General features: G+C 29.3%; 2 protein-coding genes across 3 annotated transcripts in view; one reads left to right on the forward strand and one right to left on the reverse strand.

Moving 5' to 3' along the window:
- The first annotated feature begins 189 nt into the window (after positions 1 to 189).
- Positions 190 to 16,073, forward strand: LOC129918998 (sphingosine kinase 2). Its single transcript, XM_055999783.1, has 3 exons — positions 190 to 1,296; positions 14,822 to 14,921; positions 14,986 to 16,073. Exons 1-3 carry the CDS (start codon positions 392 to 394, stop codon positions 15,892 to 15,894), a joined length of 1,914 nt encoding a protein of 637 aa, XP_055855758.1. The 5' UTR covers positions 190 to 391; the 3' UTR covers positions 15,895 to 16,073.
- Positions 16,074 to 20,693: 4,620 nt separating this feature from the next.
- LOC129918999 (nucleosome-remodeling factor subunit NURF301) overlaps positions 20,694 to 24,755 on the reverse strand; it is a 28,249-nt gene continuing 24,187 nt past the window's right edge. For both annotated transcript variants that reach the window (XM_055999786.1, XM_055999785.1), the window contains exons 10-15: positions 24,280 to 24,677; positions 24,043 to 24,209; positions 23,842 to 23,973; positions 21,309 to 21,672; positions 21,158 to 21,242; positions 20,694 to 21,093 (exon numbers count right to left, since the gene is read on the reverse strand). In XM_055999786.1, the coding sequence (XP_055855761.1) occupies positions 20,876 to 21,093; positions 21,158 to 21,242; positions 21,309 to 21,672; positions 23,842 to 23,973; positions 24,043 to 24,209; positions 24,280 to 24,677 (1,364 nt within the window). In that variant the 3' untranslated portion in view covers positions 20,694 to 20,875. The remainder of the gene's footprint in view (positions 21,094 to 21,157; positions 21,243 to 21,308; positions 21,673 to 23,841; positions 23,974 to 24,042; positions 24,210 to 24,279; positions 24,678 to 24,755) is intronic.

Below are 24,755 nucleotides of genomic sequence, written 5' to 3' on the forward strand. Positions count from 1 at the left end.
CAGTGGAATGTGATATCCCATAATATTACAACAACAACAAAAATTATTACTGCACAAATCGATTTGTACGATTTGTACACGATCGTACAATGTAAATCCCTCTTAACTTTCCATAATTTATCTTTATAGCATTGGAAATTTAACCATCCCTCGCTATTTATATTTTTGACATTTCATCAGATGATTATCAAATACTTACGTCAAACAACAAATCGACCTTGATACACACAAGAAATTCAGCCCCAGAAACAGAAACCACAGAATCGAAAGTTTATCGTCGTGATTGAATGTACTATAGACTTATTAATAAATTACACGCTCCCATTAAACAATTTAATTTTCTCATTCAAATCGAAAAATCACTCTCCTATAAGACATTTTCAAACAAAAAATGGGTTTAAACAAAGGACTCAATCTCAGTGATATCAGTTGTACCGAACAAACTGAATTAACAGAAACATTCTATGTAAACAATAAGAAAAACACTGTATTCCAAGTGTCTCTATCCGAAAAAGGTTTCTGTCTAAAAAAAATTACAAATAACATCGTCAAAGAACGACTAATTGAAATTAATGATATTGTCGGTAGTCATTGTATGCGTAGCAAAAAGAAATCTAGAACAAATATTGGCTCGTGTGCATGTTCCTCACCGAATGTCAAGGATGTCAAAAGTGTTTTCGATGAAGGCACTAGTTTAGATGCTTCTGGGGAAGCTTCTAATGTTGCCAATGAAGACACAAATTGTGATTCAAGTGCATATCTTTATGTGTATGCTTATGTATTGAAAAAAAGTCTGCGAAATCATTTGAAACGCGAACGAACAGTTCTCACTTTGAGATTTCGATCATTTGATAAATATGATGATAATAATCGTGAAGCTTTAAAATGGCACGGTCATATTAAAAGATTGCGAAATATTCAAACTGGTGGCAATGGTTTGAATTCCATGTTTAGTTCGCAAAATAAAGTTTTGGTAATATTAAATCCAAAATCGGGGGCGGGGAAGGCTAGGGAATTATTTCATCAAGAAGTTGTTCCTATTTTTGTTGAGGCAGAGATTTCATATGATTTGTATGTTACTAAATATGCTAATTATGCTAAAGAATTTATGCGTTCGAAAGATATGAATAATTGGAGGGGAATTATTGTTGTTGGGGGAGATGGGATTTATTATGAAGTTATTAATGGGCTGATGCAGCGGCAGGATTGGAGGGAGATCTTTGAAAGGATTTCAATTGGAACTATACCGTGTGGTTCTGGTAATGGACTGGCAAAGTCGATATCATTCTCGAACAAGTAAGTATTAAAGAGCTGAAACTAAACTATGTCTAGACACAAAATTGTATTGTATTTGTTTCCCTTTTACTCTCTCCCTTTACCCATTTAACTCAAAATTGATTTCTTCATTTTTATTAACGGTTGTAAACACATTGATTTACAGAAGAAAAGAGACCTTATCGTTTAAATTTGAAATTATTATTATTTTGCAATTTTTGGTTGAAGATAAAAAAAAAGAAAGAAATGTTATGTATTTCCAAAAAAATGAAGCATTTGACCTTTGAAATTAAATTTTTTATCTTGAAAGATTGGTGGAATTTCTTTTATATGGGGGTAATAATTAGGAACCAGTTTGTTAACAGCTGTGTGCATTAAGTAAGACTCGTTAGTCATAGTAAGTCTTTTTTTTTTTTTGGGACAGACTTAAACAATTTCTTCACTTAGCAGCAAACCTTTTATATTTTATTATTTATTTATAGTTGATAAAGTTATTCACTATTTAAATTGATCTCAATCTTGAGACTAATCATATTCCGCTGCGATAAACTTGTCCCCACAGTGTTGTGCAAATGATTTCTTTTTAATTAAAACAAATAAATTGCACGACTGGGGTCGCACGTACTTGCTCTTATGGCAAAAGTTACTCTGATGTTAAAGTTTTTCATTGAACAAAATGAGGGAAAATTTAAAATTTGATATTTTCACGGAATTTCGTTAGTGGTGGAAAAAAAAATATGTTTTTCTTTTTATAAATAATTAAATACCGTTTTAAATGATCTTTTACCAAAAACTAAGTATGCTATTTTATTTCTAATATAAAAAGGAATTTTAAGAAAAAAATTTTCGAAAATCGTTGAAGCCATTTTTTAAAAAAATAATTTTTTATATACAGGGTGTCTCAAAAGTAATGGATCAAAAGAAATATGCTGATAGGCCAACTTGAGGGCTCTCAGAATTTGGTAACTTGTTCATCCCAAATCCTTGCGGTTTTCGATTTAATGCAGTTTTTGTGAAATTTCGAAAAATCCCGACTTCGCAACAGTATTTTGCTTCCCCCGCTCATAATTGATTTTTGTTTTTTACAATTCGTTCACTAAAACATTGCCTAATAATAAGAAATAATTAATTAATCAAAATATTTTTTATTCCATACGCCATTTTGCTGCAAATTAAATTACAGTTCCTTATTTTATAAAAACTCAATTTCTTACTTTTATTTCAGAGCAACACGCTGAAACAAATTTGTATAGTGTGACTCTGGTTTATTATTTTGAAAACTTGCCGTGTTATTGCAGTTTTCAAAAATGTACAAAACTTTCCAAAGTTGAAATTAGAACGAAAGATATTACAATTTGAATGCAAAAAAACAGAGATTTTCAGAGCAAAATAACAAACTAAAATCGAGGCTTTTATTCAAAAAGAAATAAACAAACAACAGTCCAGAAAATGTGTTTATTTTTCTTTGTTATTTTTCTCTGAAAAGCCCTGTTTTGGTGCTTTTAAATTGTAATATCTTTAGTTCTAACTTTAACTTTGGAAAGTTTTGTACATTTTTGAAAACTGCAATAACAAGGCAAGTTTTCAAAATAATAAACCAGAGTCACACTATACAAATTTTTTTCAGGGTGTTGCTCTGAAATAAAAGTAAGAAATTGTCTTTTTATAAAATTAGGAACTGTTAATTAATTTGCAGCAAAATGGAGTATGGAATAAAAAATATTTTGATTAATTAATTATTTCTTATTATTAGGCAATGTTTTAGTGAAAGAATTGTAAAAAACAAAAATCAATTATGAGCGGAGGAAGCAAAATACTGTTGCGAAGTCGGGATTTTTCGAAATTTCCAAAAAATGCGTTAAATCGAAAACCGTAAGGATTTGGGATGAACAAGTTACCAAATTCTGAGAGCCCTCAAGTTGGCCTATCAGCATATTTCGTTTGATCCATTACTTTTGGGACACCCTGTATAAAATTGTTCTAACATTTGATATGCAATTTTGAATAAATAATTAATTTACACATAAAAACAAAGTTTCAAAATTTTTCACAAACTCGTTTCCAAAGAATTGATTTTTCAAAAAAAAAATTTGAAATATTTTTTTAAAAATCCAAAAATGTGTTTTTTGAAAAATTTAAAACTTTTTTAAATAATGATTGTTTAAACGTTTCTGTATTAAAAATTTGGTCGAAATCTGTTTTGTCGTTTATGAGAAATTCATAAATCCAAAAAAACCGTTCTATGGCAGGTACCGTTAATAACGGTACTAAAAATATTTTTTTTATTATCAAAGGAGGCTCTTATCTGTAACAGTAAGCAGAAAAATTTTAATCAAAATCGTTAAAACCGTTTTTGAAATAAATCAACTTTTCTGTTTACGTTATATGACAGGTACCGTTAGTTTTGGTCCTAAACAAAAAAACTTCAATTTGTCCTCTAGAGAATCACCCAAAACTGTTAACTACCAAGTTTAAAGAAAATCGCTCCAGTAGTTTAGGCTGTAGCTCGAGGTTAATTAATTTACACATAAAAACAAAGTTTCAAAATTTTTCACAAATTCGTTTCCAAAGAATTGATTTTTCAAAAAAAAATTTTGAAATAATTTTTAAAAATCCAAAAATGTGTTTTTTGAAAAATTTAAAATTTTTTAAATAATAATTGTTTAAATGTTTCTTTTTTTAAAAATTTGGTCGAAATCTGTTTTGTCGTTTATGAGAAATTCATAAATCCAAAAAACCGTTCTATGGCAGGTACCGTTAATAACGGTACAAAAAATATTTTTTTACTATCAAAGAAGGCTCTTATCTGTAACAGTAAGCAGAAAAATTTTAATCAAAATCGTTAAAACCGTTTTTGAAATAAATCAACTTTTCTGTTTACGTTATATGACAGGTACCGTTAGTTTTGGTCCTAAAAAAAAAACTTCAATTTGTCCTCTAGGGAATCACCCAAAACTGTTAACTACCAAGTTTAAAGAAAATCGCTTCAGTCGTTTAGGCTGTAGCTCTAGGTTCTTACAGACAGACAGACAGACAGAATTGCCGGACCCACTTTTTTGGCATTCTCCATCATGTCATGTAAAATTGTTATCTCGAGTTCGATTTTTTTTTACGAATCCTAAACTTGCAAGTAAAAATGAGAGAATATAAAATGGAAAATGCTTTAAGCAATGTAAGTATATAGTAATATAAACAAAAATAAACAACAAGGCAAGTGTAAAAAGTAAACAATTTGTTTAAATGACAGTTTAAGTTATAACAAAACTATTAAGCTTTTGTTTGGTAAACTTACGTTTATGGTTTTTTCTTCAATATTAGTATTCGAATGATTCAATATCTCTTTATCGCATAGACAGATCGCTTCCACTCTCCATAAACTGTTTGTTTTTCTTATAATAATTTTTTTTGTATAATATTCCTTACCAGAGGCCTTTGTTGCTGTACCGGGGCCTTAGGGCAAAACCAATGTTATTGTCTTAATCAAGTGAGATTTAAAAATAAAGGTCTCTTTAAGAGCTATTATAACATAGCTGAAAACCAAGTTTCGTGGAGGTCTGGTACTGGTTGCTAAGTTAATTGCATTCAAACAATTTTTTTTTTTGTTAATCCGTAAGCAGATATGCTGCTATCTGAGTTTATAATCAACAGGCCTATGCATTCAGATATTACAAATCCCTTGCCGAAAAAAATGCATCTTAAAAGATTTCCTGCAAATCTATAGAGTTAGACATCAAAAGAACGGTTAAGTTATATTCATAACTGGAAACCAAAAGTTTCTTGAAGGTTTGCTTTCTGATTTATTTGCATCCAAACATTTTTTACTTGCGATATAGGCACTATAAGGCAAGTTTATATATTTACTGGATCGTTATTAACGGTACTTGCAATAGAACCGTTTTCTTGAAATCTAAATTTATTTCAAGCCAAAAGACTAATTTTAATTAAAATTTTTGTACAAAAATTCTAGTAATTCTAATTTTATTTTTTTTTTTTAAATAAATTTTTTGAAAACGGATCGAAACTTTGTTATCAATTAATATTTGCCTTTTAATGGCATACCAATATTTTGTTTGAAAAATGTTTGAAAATTTAAAATTAAAATAAACGGTTCTAAATTTAAACAAAATTTTATATAATTTGAATGTTTTTGAGTTTTTAATTTTTAAATTTTGTTAAAAATTCTGTTATCAATCTTTTAAATGCTTGGTATGTACGCCCCTTATTTGAACCTGTATCGCTCATTTACTTGAATACTTTCATAATTCAAAAATCAAGAATTTTGAGTTTTTAATGCAGAAGTTATTGGAATAAAGTAATCTTCAATCCTGCAGAAAGTCATTTCTTAGCTATAAAAACTGATGGAGAACAAGCACTAGTTTTGTTTGAGAAACTAACTTCTTACATACAAAAATAGATCGATGATAAATTTAAAACTCGTTTCATGAAAAATCAGGGGTCGAACTACGTCTTAAGTACGTTAACGTATTGACGCTTTATAGAGAGAGCGTTAGTCAAAACGTTAACGAAGTTTATCCTATTAAAATTACATTGGATAAACCCCTATTATCTATTAATATGGACCTATTGGCCATATTAATAGATCTTTCATAAGCTGTGACTTTGTCCCGTCTAAGAAAACCTGGGGTTTATCATCTTCATAGACAACGTAGACCCCAATTTTCTATGGAAAAAAGCTGGAAGAGCAATTGCTTAGGAAATCAAAAATTTAAAAAAAAAATCATGAGTTTAGAACTCATGAAAACTATGCTAAAGCATAGTTTTTTGGCAACACTGCTAAACACAAATGCCCGATTTCTTTACATAGGTTGCTGACTTTTATTCTGGTTGCCTAAAAATGCTGTTTTGTTAGAATTTAAGGAATTCAGTCGAGATTGTTAGAGCAGTGAAATGTTTAAAGGAGTACTAATATATACTCTTTCTAAATCTAACAATGTTTTATTGTGGTGAATAAATAAAAACACTGAAAAATCTTTTCTTAATTGCCAATTTCTTACGTAATTTCACATCAGTAACGTACAGTGACCCTTCTAAATAAAATCAATGTAATTCAAGTAAATTAAATACATTTTTTAATTGTGATTAATTACCAACCCAATGATTGCTTTGGTAATTAACTTATATATTAAGGGTATTCACGTAACGAGATAATTTTCTACTTTGCAGAAAAATAGAAAATTCCGCAAAAGGTTTAAATGAACACCCCAGTAGAAAATAATTGCGTAAACAAGGAAAACAAACAGCAGTTTGTTAAACGTCAAATTGAACTTGTTTAATTAAAAAAAATAAGTCAAGCTAATTTTGCAAATACTATGCAACAATAAAAAAAAATGTAACTTGCTCAAATAAAATAATATTCTCTTTTCAATATTAACATATTTTATTTGTGGTTATCTGAATAATAAGACATAAATCGCGTTCAAAAAGATATTCCAGATACGGGGATACCAGAAAGCCTATCCGATAGGTGATTGAACACACCCAAAGTTTATCTGATTTTTTTTCTACGGTTTCTGCTTCAAATTTGTGAGATAAAATTCTATCATTTGCGGAATATTTTTCCCATACAAATTTTGACAGCTCATTTCTACCGATAGAAAATTCTACAGTTTCTACGGTTTCTACGGGTTTTCCGCGTTTACGTGAATACCCCTATTAAAAATGCGATTCTTCGCCGCCAACTTGAATATATAAATGAAACAATAAATGCATTTTACTGCAGAAAAAAAAGCAGAGTTGAAAACCCTTTTTGCTTTGTTTATTAAAACCAAAGTTTTTAATTAATTTTTACTTGCTTTTCTAAGTGGCATTTACCTTAAAGCCTTGTGTTAATAATTCAACTTAACGCTTTGTATTGTGTAGTTTTTAGAATTTAAATTTTGAATTCAATGGCATACGAATTTGTTAGGGAAATGTAATTTAATAAAATAGAAAGCGGATGTAACCGATTTTTAAATGAGTTGTATCATTGAATAATTATATATAGAAGTGACACCGGAAAAAACGTCCGCTATGTTTGAGGGGTGGAGCCACAATCGTTTGAGAAGTGGCGCCACAATCGTTTTAGGATTGTGTATTCGATGGCCGAAAAATCCCTGAAAAGGACTTTTGGTTACTAAGTAACCACATTTACAATATTATTTATATTTGGTGTATTTGTATTAGTTTTGTTTTGTGCTAGTAGTGTGTTTGTTTATTTTTGTTTCTGTAATATTGAAATTGAATTTATTTTAAATTTTTGTATTATTTTGAATCGAATATTTGAAGCGTTTGGATGAAGAAGGGGGTAAGTGACATTTGCAAAATTGTGAGATATAAGGACTTAAAGTTTTTTGTTGAGAACTTTTTTCGTATTCCAATCTTAATAAAATTGAATAAACTAATAAAACAAGAAAAATAATAGCTTTTTAACAATGTTACTTTTATTTCAAAACAGTAGCTCGGTATATTTAAAAAAACAAAATTTTTCAGAAAAAGAGTAGTTAACTCTTTCTTGCACAAAAAGCTTATAAGTATTTTGAATTTTTAAGAATACAAAGGGGTTAAGTAACAAAATTCATTTTTTTTTCTTTTTATTTTGAATAGTTGTTTTCTGTTCGCATGGTTCCGATAAAGCTTTTTGATAAGACCAATGGTGTTCCCTTGGTATGAACATCATTTGTTCCTTTAAATTTTTTTATTTTCTCAACAGAAAGCTGCTTTATCTTTTTTTCTCGGACAAAAAAGTCATGTTTTTTTTATTTCACCCAAAAAGGAGTTAAATGCTGTTACCCCATTCTTCCACTAATATTATGCGATTTTTTTCTCGGACGAAAAAGTCTTGCTTTTATTATTTCACACAAAAAGGAGTTAAGTGCTGTTACCCCATTCTTCCACTCATATTATACGATTTTTAGTTGTAAGTAACCCTTTTATACCAAAAATGAAAGCGCTAAATAAGAAAATACTAATCGTAGCGTGACGTAGATTAGACGGAAATTTAAGTTTTCGCAAGGCATCCTCATTTTTCAAAAAAAACCGAAAATCGAAAAAATGTCACTCACCCCCTTCTTCATCCAAACGCTTCATTTATTTTTGAATGTTTGATTCTTATGTATGTTTGGAAGGATTTTGTTTTTTGTTTTTATTAACGAGAAGAAGATTTTCTTCAGTTATAGAAGTGTTTATTTAATTTTGATTAGGGTGCTTTTTGTAATAATATCTAGGCCAAAGTTGTAGTTCACATTGTTTGAATGTTTTCCACATGCACTGTGGCATATACTTACTATTTTCTTAAACCGCATAATGCAAGAGTAGGTAGGGATCAAGTTCATACAATATGGCCATATTTCACATTATTTTAAAGTATTTTAATACAATACGAAACAACCTCGTTTATTTGCTTAAACTGATTTATGTTTGCGAACAAGGACTCTGGATATACGGCTTTGTTCAAATTTGCAACTGCAAACAAAAATTAAAAGTTTTTATAAAATGTTAAATTTTGAAAAAAAATCTTTTCGTACCATTTTTGGATACTTTTCTTTATTTTTAATTAAAACATTTTTGTTATCTAAAATTTAAACGATATTTATAAATAAAATGTTCAAATAAACTCAAAAGGTAAAAGGGCATATTTTGATCGCAAATGCAAGAAAATGTGGTTTTGGGATAGTTCCAATGATTTTTCTATTTCACCATTTGAAATAAAATACATATTTGGTTCTAAGATTCTAAAACTAGAAGAATGTAGCTTTTACATGCTTTTTATTTTGTCATGATATAGTCAAGCTATGCATTCGTACAAAAAAAAAGTTGAGATAACAATCAGACATGGGATTACTATAGCCCTGTTCCACTGGAGGTGGTAGTCTGCTAATAGTAGATTTTTTGTTTAATCTAGTACTATCATCTACCTACTCATGCTCTTCTTCCCGAGTGGATACGATTTGTATTGAATTCGTTGAAAGTGCGTTCCATTGAAAATCGCTAGTTAACTATTAGTAGTACTTTGCCACCTCCCAAAGGAACAGCTAAATGGATCTACCGAGTAACATCAAACTTGGTATGTAGCATTTTTTTGCAGAATCTCCATAGGGGTTTTTAGAACTATTTTTTTTTTATCAAAAATAACGATACCTGTCATAAACCAATTTAGGAAATGTTTAATTTTCTCGAAAACGGTACCAGTGATTTTGTTTAAAAAAATTATATAATAGTTTTTGGGCAATCATGGACATTTTTTAAAATTATTATTTATTAACCTACCGTAGAACCGTGCCAAACTACCAATTTAATTTCAACGAATTTTTTATACAAAAGCATTTATATAGTTAAGATATAAAACAGAAAGAAAATTTGGGAAAATAATAGTTTTTGGATTAGTAATTTCTACAAAATTGCATATCAATTTTATTTTTTAATTTTTTTTTTTTTAAATTTATAAGGTTCCAACGATTTTGAAATTTTTTTTTTCTAAAAATCTATCTTAGTAGAAAAAATCAAATCGAATTGGTACTTGTTTTGGAGCTATCACGAATTTTCCTTTGTTCCTTAAACTTTAGCCTTTAATCTGAGTATTAAATTGTTTATATTGGTTGAGAGAAATATGTATAATTCAGTTAAATATTTAAGTGAACCTTTAATTTGATTATTGGTAAGGCTCGTAGAAAATCAAATTTACTAATGATAAGCTTTGGTGAATTATAGTAATAATAGCCTAATAGTAAGTGAATGTACATATAAGCGTGGTCGAATGTTCGGTATTCGACCGAATCATTATTCGCAGCATCTCTAGTTGGTGCCGTTAAAAAATTTCAATTTCCCCTCCTTGGAATCAAAAATAAACAAAAAGTTTGAGCCAAAACGACTTATTGGTTTGAGCTCTTACCTCACTTAAATTATTACGTTGAGTTTTTCTTAACGTTTTTCTTTTTTTTCTTTAAGGGCCATTAGCTGAAACGAACCTTAAATAATTCATGTTGAACATAAACTTTTAGGCTCTATTTTAACTTCGGCGTAAACTGTCACATAAGGATTTATGTTGTAATTAAATGCTTAAGTTTCGATTCAGCAAAAAAAGGCTCTAATTGTTACGCATTTCATAATATTCCAAAACAAAATATAATATAAAAAAATAGCAATCTCTGTGGGGATACGAACTCAGAAAGCAAAATTAAACAGCAATCACCTTGTCACCTACGCTAATAGGACTATTGAAACAAGGGTAACTTTCATGCCCTATAAGCTATAACGTGCCTAGGATATACAACAATAATATTTAATTTTGTTCAAATTCTCGTCGTTAATAAAAAATTTCTTGTTTTTAGTTTCGAGTTACTATGGATACATTTATAATGTCAACTAACTTTTCAATATTTTTGTTTGATATTTGTGTAATTTTGTATGTATGAGTAAAATTTCCTTATTTTATTTTTTCATTTATAGGATGTCGATGTGTCGATACGATTTATTTTTGTTTGATATTTGTTTTATGTTTTATGTGTGAGTAAAATTTCCTTATTTTTTTTTCTACTATAGGATGTCGACGTGTCGATACAATTTATTTTTATTTGATATTTGTTTCGTTACGTTTGTATTTGTGAAATTTCCTTTTTTAAAAACAAATTTTTGGAAAAATAATTTTCTAAGACAAGCCCCATTCTCTCTGGGGATTTTTTAGTACATCTGATTGCCGAAAAAAATAAAATTGTGTAGCGCTAGAAACTATCGGTGTCACTTCTATATATAATTATTCAATGGTTGTATGAAATAATAAAATGCACGACTGGGGTCGCACGTACTTGCTCTTGCAGTTCAAAGCAATTTTATGTTAGTCTACTTGTAGATTTTAAAAGCTGGCACTAAAATAAAACAAAATTGATATTTGGGGAAGAGCCGACATTTAGGGCAACATTTTGTTAAATGAAAAATTTTTTTTTTTGTTTTTTGACTTTTTTGAGAAAAAATAAAAATGCAGTTTTATTGCCACTGCTTTTAATATTACGTATACAAAGTTTAATCAAAATCGTTAGAGTCGTTTTCGAGAAATTCGCAATATCGTATTTTTTTGTATGGGTGGTATACGTTCTAAACGAGATATAAAAAAACAAAAAAAAACCAACTTTCAGAATTCCATAAAAATCATCTGTACCAAATTTGAAGAAAATCCATCCACCCGTTTAGGCTGTGGAAATGTGTACAGATGGACGCACAACCGCACAGACGCACAGACGTACAGACGCACGGACGGAATTGCGAGACCCACTTTTTCGGAATTCTCCATCATCGTAATGTTGGTTTTGATTAAAACCTCAATTTTTTTTTTCGACACGAAACCAATACTTGCCCTATAGAGCAAGTAAAAAAAGAAAGGGGTTCTTATTGCTACATACTATACGAAAAAAAAAAACAAAACAAATACAAAATTATATTTATTAGTTTCCAAATTAAAATAGTCATGTCAAAAATACAATTCCCTGAAATACAGTGCGGCTCACATGCTTAGATCCACTGGATATATTTTCTTAGACCTTGATGTTTCTTCGTCGATCATAAAGAAAACTTCTTTCCTATTATACCAAACTTTATAAAATATTAAGAAAAAGTAAAAATAAGAATGCTAGCTAAATGCATAAACAAAACATTGATTTCTTTTAGCAAATCTATTGTGTTGTGTTGTCCAGCCAACAAAACTCCATCCGTTTATTTTTTGTGCACTACCATTATGTTTATCTCATTAAGTTATTCACCTTGCGTTTAACCAAGTGAACCACAATGTATGTACGTGATCAATGATCAAATGGTCTTAATAAGAAAACGCAACGTAACACCTATATGCATTGAATACTAAATATTGATTTTATTTGTTAACTGAATTCGTGCTCGGATATTATTTGGATTCAAAAAGCTTAAATAACCCAATTTTGTTTTATTAACGCAATCATTTGAAAAAGAGATCAACTAGAAATTATTTTTTCATTCAAACTTTTGAAAACTTTTATTAGTTAAGGAAAGAATAAAAAAACTAGTACTGAGAGTGTTAAAAAAAAATCAATTCATGAATTCTTATTGGCATCGATGCAGAATTTCACTCTCTATAGAAGGTTCAGTTTTTTCCAGAAATGTTTCTTAGTCCAAATAAATAAACTTATATCTGTTAAATCATTACAATGTTGTTGGATTTCATACTACTTATACGGATACGAATAATATTACAAAAACAACGTTGTAAACAAATGGGTTTTGAGGGGGGAAAAACGTACAAAAGTTTCCGATTTCCTTCTTGGTATCTTTGCTTGCAATTTGAATTTTTGTTTACAAACACAAAACTTGCTTACAGATTATTGTGATTTTTTTTTTACAATTTAAAATCAAAATCAAATCTATCTGGCGATGGCGGTTTGATTATAATTACCTAACAATTTACATAAATAAACGTGCATGATATACAAAAAAGAAAGGTTTTTGTTTCCAGATACCTATCTATGCACAATGTTAATCTTTGCCATCATTGTGCAATGTTATTGATCATTTTCATTACTATTCAATAAATTCTTTTGTTCTTTTTTTTCGGATCGTTAAACAGAAAAACTAACTCGTTAAGTAGAAAAGTTGAATAAATTAATTATTTGTTTTCATTTATCTGTATTGTTTTGTTGGTATTGTTTTGATATTTTTTTCTAATTATTGTTGTTTACTATAATGGTTTATTTTTTTTTTTTTAACAATTAATTTTGTTTTTATGTATTCAATTAATCTGACATTGTATAGGGGCTTGAGAATTTCATGGTTTTGATTATCGTCGGAGAGCTAGTGACGAAAAATCAACGTCATTCGATTCAAAAAATGATAATGCATAAGCAACAGTTGTTTTGCTCATTTAAAAGTAATCTCAATTTAATTAGAAGTAATCTCAATTTATTTTAAACTTTAAAAATATAATGTACAATAAACAATAAATCACATTAAAACCCCATTAATTACAAAAATATTCTAATGGCTGTAGTACCCTATGGCGCAATGGCTAGATCGATGTATGACGTCGGAGGTGAATTCGTATCCCATTATTCCCCGCCTAAAAGAAGACAAAAATGGAGATGCTGCATGTATTCGGTCACTATTCGGGCCTATTTTATTCATATTCGATGTTCGGCCGAATAGTTCACAACATTCGCCCGAATACCGAATATCAAATAAAGAATAAAAAACTACTTTTTCAGCATTCGTTAGTAGAAAATGATTACGTTTATCAATTGTCTTGAAAGTGCATCTCTACTTCCGACTCGGATCTAAATTGAAGATCCCTATTCCTGCAATAGACCAGTGGCAATAATTTTTGAAAAAAAAAAAAATTATTATCAGCATATGGGTGGTGGGAAAATTTAGGATAAATGGTATATGAAAGGGGAAAAATAAATTGCCCACAATCAAATAGGGGAAAGGGGGTGGGTGTCAAAAATCGTGTTTTTTTTACGATTTCAATCGAAAAAAAAAATTAAGTACAAAAGTTGTAGATAATAAAAAGGTCTACAACTTTTACTCATACCATTTTTTTATATAACCTCAAAAATATTGAGAATAATGCTAAAATACGATCTTTTACAAATAATGTTTGGATTTTAACAAAACTTGGTTAAAAATTACTTTATTTTTTTTACCTATTTTATATGTGAGGCGATGAGAAACAAAACTCGTTATATCCATTTTTTTTTCAAAAATGACATTTTGATGCAAATTCATAGAGTATGTATCATTGAACAGTTTTGCAAACTAGTTTTGTAGAAAAATTATTCAAATCCCTTTCAAAATTCAAGTTAAATATCGGGCTTTACTACTAGCCCCATATAAAACTAGAAATGTTTTTTCCGTTTTTCTCAAAATTAATGATTATGGATATAGCGAGTTTTGTTTCTCATCGCCTCATGTTGATTGAGCACAATATTAATTTTTGTATTTTTGACAAAAATTTAATTTGAAAAAATAGCTTATTTTCAATCAAAAAAGTTAGTGAAAAAATTTTTGATTTTTGAAAAATTTGGAATGCGGTTATTTAGATTTAAAACCTTTTATTTAAGGCCATGTAAAAAACTACACTTTTATAAAAGGAAATATTGAGACAAAATGAAAAAAAAAAACAATTTTTAAATTCAGTTTTCGTATGCTTCCATACTTGCAGTTAGAGTGCTGTTTTCCGTTTTGAAGGTGCTACCACCAAGTGTTTATAGCTTGAGTTACAGCACTGTTTCACGGATGCCAATCCGATCATCAGACTCCTTTATTCCATTTGTATGTGGTGCTTAGTCTAGTTGTTTTCCATTTAATTTGCTTAAGATCAAGTATGATTTAAAGATCGATTTTCCGTAAATGACAGTAATATTGGCGAGAAATATTTTTCAATAGAAACCATATTATACTTTTCTAATGGCCTTTGACCTTCTTAATTAGAATAGCTCTAAAGTGCAAAGTTTTTGAGTTATCGAATTTTGAACTTTGAAAAACACTTTTCTTGTGATATGTATATATTTTACGAAACATCTTATTATTTCAGTGAACCATACGAGCCTAAGCCAATTTTGAGTGCAGCTTTGACTGCAGTTCGTGGGAAAACAGCACCAATGGATTTGGTTCGCGTGGAAACCCGATCACAGGTAATTCGTCAATTCTTAAATATGTTCATACAGTAACTAATTATATTTTAAAATTTCCTTTCAGATAATGTTCTCATTTCTTTCAATCGGCTGGGGTCTAATATCCGACATTGATATCGAAAGTGAACGAATTCGAACTTTAGGCTATCAGAGATTTACTGTATGGTCCGTACACAGACTAATAAGCTTACGCACATATCATGGAAAACTATCATATCTTCCAAAAACATCTGAAAACAGTGAAAAAACTGACAATAGCAATAATACTTCCAATAATATATCCTCCTCCAATCACAAGCACAATTTGAGCATAGACACAACATTTTCAAAAACCGATTCATTTGATTCAACTGATAGTCCAGAATTAAATGAATACGGCGAAGTTATATCGCTCGAGACATCAGCATCAACTGAATTCTTTAGACAGCGCGGCAACAGCTGGTATTCAGCTACATCACGCAAAAGCGCTTACTTTTCAATTGCCGAAAGCTTATATCAAAGTATCGATGGAAGGGAAACCGGTTCGGCGGCGGGTGAACAGAGATTATCGCAACAAAATACATTCCAAACATACGGACCCAGTCCCAATGCACCATCATTAATGAGTCCAGTTCCAGATACATGGACAACAGAAGAAGGAGAATATGTGATGGTACATGCTGCATATCAATCCCATTTGGGTACTGATATCTTTTTTGCGCCATCTGCCAAATTAAGTGATGGCACTATTTGGTTGGTTGTTATTCGGAGTGGTGTTAGCCGATCGCAACTTTTAAATTTTCTACTCAATTTGAGTTCGGGAACTCATTTGCCATCGAAGAGTAATGAGTTTATAAAAATTATACCAGTATCAGCATTTAGAATAGAACCGACTGGAACTGAGGGAATTATAACAGTTGATGGGGAACGAGTCGAGTATGGTGTTATACAAGGGGAAATATTTCCAAATATAGTTAATGTGATGGTACCGTAATGAAACGTACAATTTTGTGTGTCTATAATAATAGAAGACCTAGTATTATTGAAATTTTAGAAAATAATATATATAATTAATTATAAAAGTTTTGCCATTTGTTAAATGTTTAAATTTTAAAAGGTTAAGGGAGAATACTGTAATATTTCTTTATACATTCCATATTATATTAAAATTCATTTAAAACAAAACAAAAAAAAATGCATAAAAAACTGTTTTATTTTAATTATATTGTAAAAATTTGCATTTTGTGCGCAGTCACTTTTGCATATTGAACAAAGTGCAGCAGTCACCTTTGCACGTTGGAAAAAGTGAAGGATTCAAACCGATATGGCATTTGATTTTAAATTTCTGAAAATTATAATTAAAGAGAAAACTCGAAGTATTACACATTCGTGTTATGCGGCTAATGATTAAAGCTTTGTTTTTAAAATTAAAGGTAATTTTGAGTTGAATTCGATGAATTTGATATTATTTTCGGCAGAAAATTGTGAGCAGATGCGCCGATAAAGGCCTAACTCGAGGTCGTACAACGGTTCTCTGGAAAAGCCACTTCTTAATTATTTTGTAAGTTATAGCCGTACATCATTGCAGAAAGTTCTCCGATTTCCTATGAAGCGAAGGAAGGAGAAAAAAAAAAAGATTTTTAGATCTGCTGACTTTCAACTCATATCCTTAATTCAAAACCCTTTTCGAGACTTTGGTCAAAAGATATAAATGCATTTTTTTCGGCAAGGGGGTTAACCTAGGATTTTTTTCGAAAATCTGAAGAAAATTGTAATTATAATTTTTGTACCTAAATGAATAGACCTGCTCACTTTGATATCCTTAATTCAAAACCCTTTTCGAGACTAGCCAAAAGATATCGGTTTCGGAATGTCAGAAAAAGAAAGAAACAACATTTTTGTTTGGAAATATCTCACCAGACTTTCAAGAAACTTTTACTTTTCAGTTATAAATAGAGCTTAAAGAGACCTTTTTTTGTCTTACTCGATAAATTTGGAGAAAATTTTTAAAAATTCCTAATTTTTAGACAAGGGGTACCCCTTGGATAATTTTCGAAAATCTTAAAAAAATAAATTTTTATTTTTGTTTAGCTGAATGCACTGTGATTTCATATCTGTAAACCAAAACTTGTTTCGGGACTTTGATCCAAAAATATGTGCTCCCGTATGAAAAAAAAAATATTTCAATTGCAAATAATTCAGCAACCCGAACTCCTACAAACTTTTTGTTTCCAGTTATGAATAGAGTCTTTTCTTTTGATGTTTCATTCGATGGATAAAGAAGAAGGCATGTTTTCGTGAATTAGTTGATTAAAGTATGACATTTTAAGAATATTACATATGAAAAAATTTCCACGAGATATATTAAAAAATACAATAGTGGCAGCAATTGTCTGACCTGCCTCGGAAAAAAGTAGAATTGCGGATCATGTGAAATTAAAAAATCAAATTTCATTCGTAAAATAATAGTTTTCCCCAGATAAAACGTGAGTTTTAGGGAGACACTTTAAAGTTTTAAAATTGGTATAAAATGCTCATAAGTAGAGCATAAAATAATTACTCATAACTTCTTCTTTATAACTCACGTGAAGGTCAACTTAAAAAAAAGGCGACGAGGTAAATTGAAAAAAATTTTTTACTGTTTTTTTTGGCAAAGAAAAAATAAAAACAACTTATAACATACTAACAAATACATACTTTATGAAAAGATGGTGAATTAATTTTAACAACTAAAGGATCCGCAAAATTTTTGTATGCGGATTGCAAATGTAAGGATCGAGTTCTTTCAAGTGAATAGTGGAATACCGATCATTTGATAGTTTGTTCCTTGTATTCTTTCATTTTTCACAGCACTCAAGTGATTTTCGATGGAAACTGAAGTAAACGATAGCCACGACAAAGAGCAATATTGTAAAACGTAAAAGTCGTAAGGCAATCTAAACCAAAAAAATTTTGTTTTTTTTTTTAGGCTCACATGCATTCTAACAGCAGAAGAAACTTTATTATGACAGCTAAAAATAAATTGCACGACTGGGGTCGCACGTACTTGCTCTTATGCCTAAAGTGACTATAATGTTAAAGCTTTTTATTTCAAGAAATTTAAAATTTGATATTTTGAAGAAATTTCATAAGTATGTAGTATAAAAAAATTAAATCTATTTTTATAATTAATTAAACTCCGTTATAAATTATCTTAAAAAAAAAACAAATATGCCATTTTTTTTCTTGTATAAAAAGATATTTTTAGAAAAAAATTTTCGAAAATTGTAGGAGCCGTTTTTTAAAAAAATAATTTTTTATATATAAAAATTTTTTAACATTTTTCAAAAAAAAAAGTTGGTATGCCATTTTGAAAAAATAATTAATTTACACATAAAAACTAGATTTCAAAATTTTTCATTGATCCGTTTTCAAAAAATTGATTTTTCAAAAAAAAAATTTGAAATATTTTTTAAAAAACCAAAAATGCGTTTTTTGAAAATTTTCTAAAATTTTAATATTATCTTTACTTACACACTTCTGTATAAAAATTTTCATTTAAATCGGGTTAATGTTGTACGAGATATTCAGAAACGAAAAAAACCGTTCTATGACAGGTACCGTTAATAACGGTACAAAAAATATTTTTTTTATTTAAAAAGTTGGCTCTTATGTGTAGTACTACACACAAAAATTTTAATCAAAATCGTTGGAGCCGTTTTTGAAATAAATTAACTTTTCTATTTCCGTTATATGGCAGGTACCGTTAGTTTTGGTCATAAAAAAAAAAATTTCAATTTCCCGTCTAGGGAATCATCAAAAACTGCTAACTACCAAGTTTGAAGAAAATCACTTCACTCGTCTAGGCTGCAGCTCCAGATAGAGACAGACACACAGACAGAATTGCCGGACCCACTTTTTTGGCATTATCCATCATCGTAATGTCATGTAAAATTGTTATCTCGAGTTCGATTTTTTTTACGAATCCTAAACTTGCCCTATAGTTACGGTGACCATATTTCTGGAAGCGAAACCCGGGACAAATAAAAAAAATCGTAAGATCATTTTGAAAATATTAATTTTTCAGAAAAAAAAATAACATTTTCTTAAATGAGTTTTCATAATTTTTCCTTATTTTGATATCAAGATTTCCTAAACGATTTAATGGGAGCATTTTTGATGAATTCATTTAAATCGTTTACGAAATCAGAAATCATTTTTTAATCAAAATCAGGAGAGCTGTTTTTTAACATTTTAATTTTGTTTAAATTAATTTGAAATTGTATGATCTTTAATTCAACTTTTAACTTGTCCTTAAAAGTTTATAAACTCTTCTTCTTTGCTCTTTCATTTGTTGTTCATTATTCGAAAAAAAAAATTTCCACGTGTAGCTTTTCAACCTGACAAACAAAACCTGGAACTAATTAATTTACTAACAATTTTAAGAACTAAAACCTAGTCTAGAGAAAATTTTCATACGTAACCAGTACAACGAAATCGTAAGGGAAATTTTTTCTTTTCGTTGCACATTACGCGGTCTAGCCAACGAAATTCTTACCTGTGCTAGAATACTTGGAGAGTTTTCAATCGTTTGTCACTCCCATTTATTTGTCCAGTCAATTTTTCTTGCTCCAAAAGTTTTTTAACTTTGGAGACATAGAAAAATTTTCCTTTTGCTTCATTAGCGTACTGAGCTAAATGCTTTATCCGAAAAATTAGAAAAAATTTAATTTCCAACCACTGTTTTCTTGTTTTCTGTACAAATATTGAAAATAGAATGTGCAAATACGGGACAATCACGGGACAAATAACAAAATACGGGACACTTATACGTCCCGGGTTTCTTAAATAAAAACCCGGGACAAGCTGTAGAAATATGGGACAGTCCCGGGTAAACCGGGACGGATGGTCACCGTACCTATAGTAGCTATATCGCAAGTAAAAAGTCATAAGGAATAACGAGTATCGTTTAAATAATACGATTATCGTAATAAGTAATCGCATTTGAACGATAAAAAAGTAATTTCAAAGATAATCGTTTTACAAAATAGGGCCCGTGAGCTCATTGTTCTGATACTAGAATACTGTCGGCACTCAGCTTATTTTGTGACACCTCTTGCAGAAATCTACGAATATTTCGCTTTTGTTATTGCAATTGCCAAATCCATGCTTTCACATTAAATATATAAGCCTTTCGTTGTCATGGCCAACCATAAAATTCTAGTATCACACCACCATAATGAGGTTTCAACGCGTTTTGTTGTTGTAGGCCGCACCTATTCGACTTTTAATAGCATCCTTTTCTTCGTCAAAAGCCAACTCTGTTCGGACGTAAAAAATCATTCAAGTAAAACACCAACTAATTTTTTTAAGGATAATAAGCATACCTTTTATGTATTGAATTTATTTACTCTTATAATTTGTTTAATATTTTACATTGTTTTATATTTCTAAATTGCGTTAAGTAAATGATAAACAATAATATCTGTACAGTGTACAACCGTGAAAACCGAAACACTAGATGTTTTTTTGTTTTTTAATCTTTTTGTTATAAATTATTTAAAACTCATAGTAATAAATTATTTATCAAATTTAAATTCAAGATCAGTAGTAAAAAACAAACATTATATATCATTATGCTTATTAAAAATTGTGTATTTTTTTTAAACATTTTTTTATTCTTTTTTTTTTTGTGTTATTTCATATATTTACAAACGTTTTTTTTTTTAATTCCTTAAATGTTTGTACGTTTATTATATAATATAATTCTTATTTTGTTTTTTTTTTTTAACGTATATTCCATAAAAATATACTAAGCTTAAAACTTATTACTTTACTACACATTTCACTTATTTACTTAAAATACTTAAAAATGAATAGCAAAATTTACACGAATTAACGAATTATTTGATTAATTAATTAATTAATTATATAATATTATTAAATTTATAAATACAAATATATTATATTAATTATATTATTATTATTAATTAATATTATTTCACATTGCATGAAGCACTACTTGCCACGGTTTCTCGAAAGTTTTTAATTTTTTGAACAAAATATCCTTCAACGCTTTCCGCACATTTATAAAATGCAGATTCTTTAGGATTGTAATAGCGGCAGTTATCAAATATTTTTGTCATATCTCCAATGAACTCAGATAGTTTTGTATATATCTGAGCGTTAATTTTCTTTTCGATTTTTTTTAAATCTAAACAAAAAAAGCAGCAAATTAAAAATTGTTTCTAATTTATTTATTGTTTAATAAAAATTACCCATTGGCTCTTTAATAACTTTATAATAGTCCGGGGCTTCTTCCGGATCTACCGGTTCCATAAAAGGCCACGCATTTTTGTGATTCTGCAAAATCAATTTTGATTTTTATTAAGAAAATTGACAAGTATAAGAAAAAAAAGTGTATTTTACCTGCATTTGCTTCATAAGTTTTTTTAATTCTTCAAATTCATTAGTGGTAAGGCTTTTCATGTTTGCCATATTGATGTCATTGTTACGTTGACAATCAGGGCATATGTATTCATCGATAAATTCAGCTTCACTTTGAACAATACCAACGCAACGGCCATGGAACCAGTCCTGGCATTTATCACAGCAAATGTAAAACTGTGATTCGTCATATGGCTGTTTGCATGAGCAATATAATTCTTGAGTGTCTCTAGCACGACGACATTCTTCACAAATAAATTCAGATAATTTTTTCGAAGCTTCCTCGGTTATGTCAACACATTCACCATGAAACCAATTGCTACATAGATCACAACCAACGTAAAATCTAGAAGAAATAATAAAACATTAATTAAAACAATTAAATTTAAAACGAACTGATTTGAAGAAAAAATTACAGATAAACAATGGGAACACAGGACTTAACCTTGCGGTCAGAATCACTGTCTATTTTTATTACATGAACCAATAGGGTCTTATTTCAATTTATAACACGTTACTACTCATTTCTTAGCGGATTTATGCACAAAAATGCGTTTTTTTATTCTAGCAAATTTCTATGCTCCAGCTCCAGTATGTTGTGCAGCAAGTAGTCAGTTAAATTCAAATTCTTGTTCTTAGAAAAAAATTTTCTTAATATTTCGGAAAAAAATATACATAGGATGGATTAAAAAATAATTCAATTTTACTTTGTTTATTTAAAAATAATGAAGCTAAAACGGCCACTACACTGATATAATGCATAAACGTCATCTTATCAAAATAGTTCTATTGAATGCCGAGAAATAGAAGCAGGAATTGCTTCAATTATAGGTTGAATTAATTGTTTTAAATCATTCCAATTTGTTGGTCTAGTTTTGAAAGCTTCTGTTTTCAATAACCACAAAAGAAACCAGGAGCCGATGAAAAATGTAGTTTCTGATTGTGTTTGAATTTGCCCTATCTTGTTGACAGTTGCTTAGAGTTTTTTTTCTGTATAATTGCGAGACAAACAAATTACAAAATCAAATAAGTGTGTCCAAGTCGTGAATTTTATTTCTTGTTTGAAACCATGCAACCCTTTACTTTTGTTCTTAATTGGACGAAAGATGATGGTTTTGAACTGTTTTCGAATTAAAAAAATGCATTTGCATTTTTAAATTCAAAACAAAATTTATGAAATTAATGAGTTTTTCTATAGACTTTTGGATAAATGAAAATCGATAAAAGAATACACCGGTTAAAGTCTATAACCATAACATTAAGTGAAGTGTTAGAAGGTAAATCAAAAAGGAACAGAATTGCCTGTTGATCTCAGGCGAGTTAATATTCAGCTTGCTTCAGGAAGAGTTAATTATTCACCTACCTCAACAGACTTTCATGATGTTGAGTTGGATCCCATGGAAGATAACGCAGATCGAACAACAAGAATTGCGTCTAGTAACAAGGATATTATACACAGTTGCGTTATTCCAAAACAGAACAAACGAGTGCACAGTAAAAGATTTTCATATTATATTACATCATTAAATTTATGCATAATAATTCTTAGACTGATTGCCTTACTCGAAATTGTATCATTATGAGAGTTGAATGACAGTTAAAAATCAAACAAGACAAACTAAAGTTTCGTCAATGAAATATGAACATTGAATTGATAATAAAAATAACAGTTCCTTTCTTCTTCTTGAATACTTCATCACTTTATATTTCTTTTTGTTTAGTTCCAGTCCATTCGAAATACATCATTCAGAAACAGGCCCAATATCGGATAGAACATTGATTACTATAGATACACAATTCTAGTAAAAAGAGAGTGGCTAAATCTGTCGAAAGCTTTACTTAAAACAGCACAAATTACATCTGAAGTCGATTTTATTATTCATTAGATTTGTAACATTAGCTGTGTTTTATCTCCTCGTGATCCAGATCAGATCAGATCAGATCATGAAAACAAAACAAAATCCTACTTTTGTTGTAAAGCTAATAAAAACAATGATCTGATCTGGATCACGAGGAAAATAAAATATAGCTATTGTAACAGATTTATTGTAATGGATTTATGAAGGTTGTTTATGTACAATTACTGACTGGCAATGTAGCTGAATGTGTGTACAAATAATTTTTTGGAAGAGATTTATATAACAAGAAAGTTTGGTAATTCCACGATAATTCTTTGCATTCTTTTTATTACAACACTTATGGAGAGGTAAAATAAACAAAGATCTCCATAAATGAGGAAAAACAACTGATGAATGTGACTCTGAATGTGCAAATTAAAATTTTTTTTTAAATTGAGTAGTTAGGTTCTTTTTTTTAATTTAAAGTCGATGTTACTACAGATTTTTAGTTTTCATTACATTTAACAAAATATTAACTCCATCACCATCAATACCTACTTTAGTTTATTTCTTTAGTGTTTGTTCTTATAAAATTTTGTTTGTTTTTTTTTTTTTTTTAAGTAGGTCACCCAGAAAATAATACCCGTAAATATTGTTATAATCAAATAAAAACTTACTTGGTATCATCATAAGGTGTCTTGCAAATACAATACAATTTTTCACGTTTTTTCGACATTCCCGGGAACTTTGAACCTTTCTTTTGTTTATTTGATGTTTGAATCTCTTCATTATTATCACGTGGTGATTGTCTTTAAAAAAAAGAAAAAAAAGTAAATGAATACAAAATCTTATCATAATAAAAATAAAAATCTACATACTCATCTGATCCTGATTTGAAATTATTTAAACTTCTTGCTTCATTTTCTTGAAGTTCTGGCATCGCAGATGCAATTTCTCGCTGAATTTCAATGTGTAATACTCTTTCTAGAATTGCCCGCTTTTTTAATATATCTTTTTTCAATAATTCTTTATGTCGATGTAATCGCTAAAATTATTTAAGATTTTTTTATAAATTCATTTTCTAATTGATAAATAAATAATTTTGAAAATCTTACATTAAGTTGTGCAGCTGTTTTCTTTTTATCATTGTCATGTTTGCCTTTATTTTCATTTGAAGAATTATTATTATTTTCTGCTTTTCCTGCTGCCGCAAATGCACCGAAAGACAAACATAAATTCTTCGATTTGGCCGATACTACTTCTGCATCTTCATCTTTATTAATTCTGCTACTGTTGTTTCGCTTTCTAGGTGTATGTTGTATCACTTGTGGTGATGAAAAAATATTTACATTCGAAATCAAATTTGTATTGTTGTTGTTGGTTGTTGTTGTTGTTGTAGTTGTTGCTTGTGGATGATCTGATTTCATTTGGCGTTCCTGGTATCGTTGCAGGTTTATTAGTTTTTCTTCTATTTCTGGGTTGAGATTTTCTTGTTTGAGCGCATTTTTTATTGCTAAAATGATAGAAATTAATTTTGTTACAAAATAAAGGTACAAAATGGTAGTTTAGATATATCTTCATATAAAATTGT

This window comes from Episyrphus balteatus, chromosome 4, assembly GCF_945859705.1.
Source record: "Episyrphus balteatus chromosome 4, idEpiBalt1.1, whole genome shotgun sequence".
In the NCBI taxonomy this organism is placed as follows: domain Eukaryota; kingdom Metazoa; phylum Arthropoda; class Insecta; order Diptera; family Syrphidae; genus Episyrphus; species Episyrphus balteatus.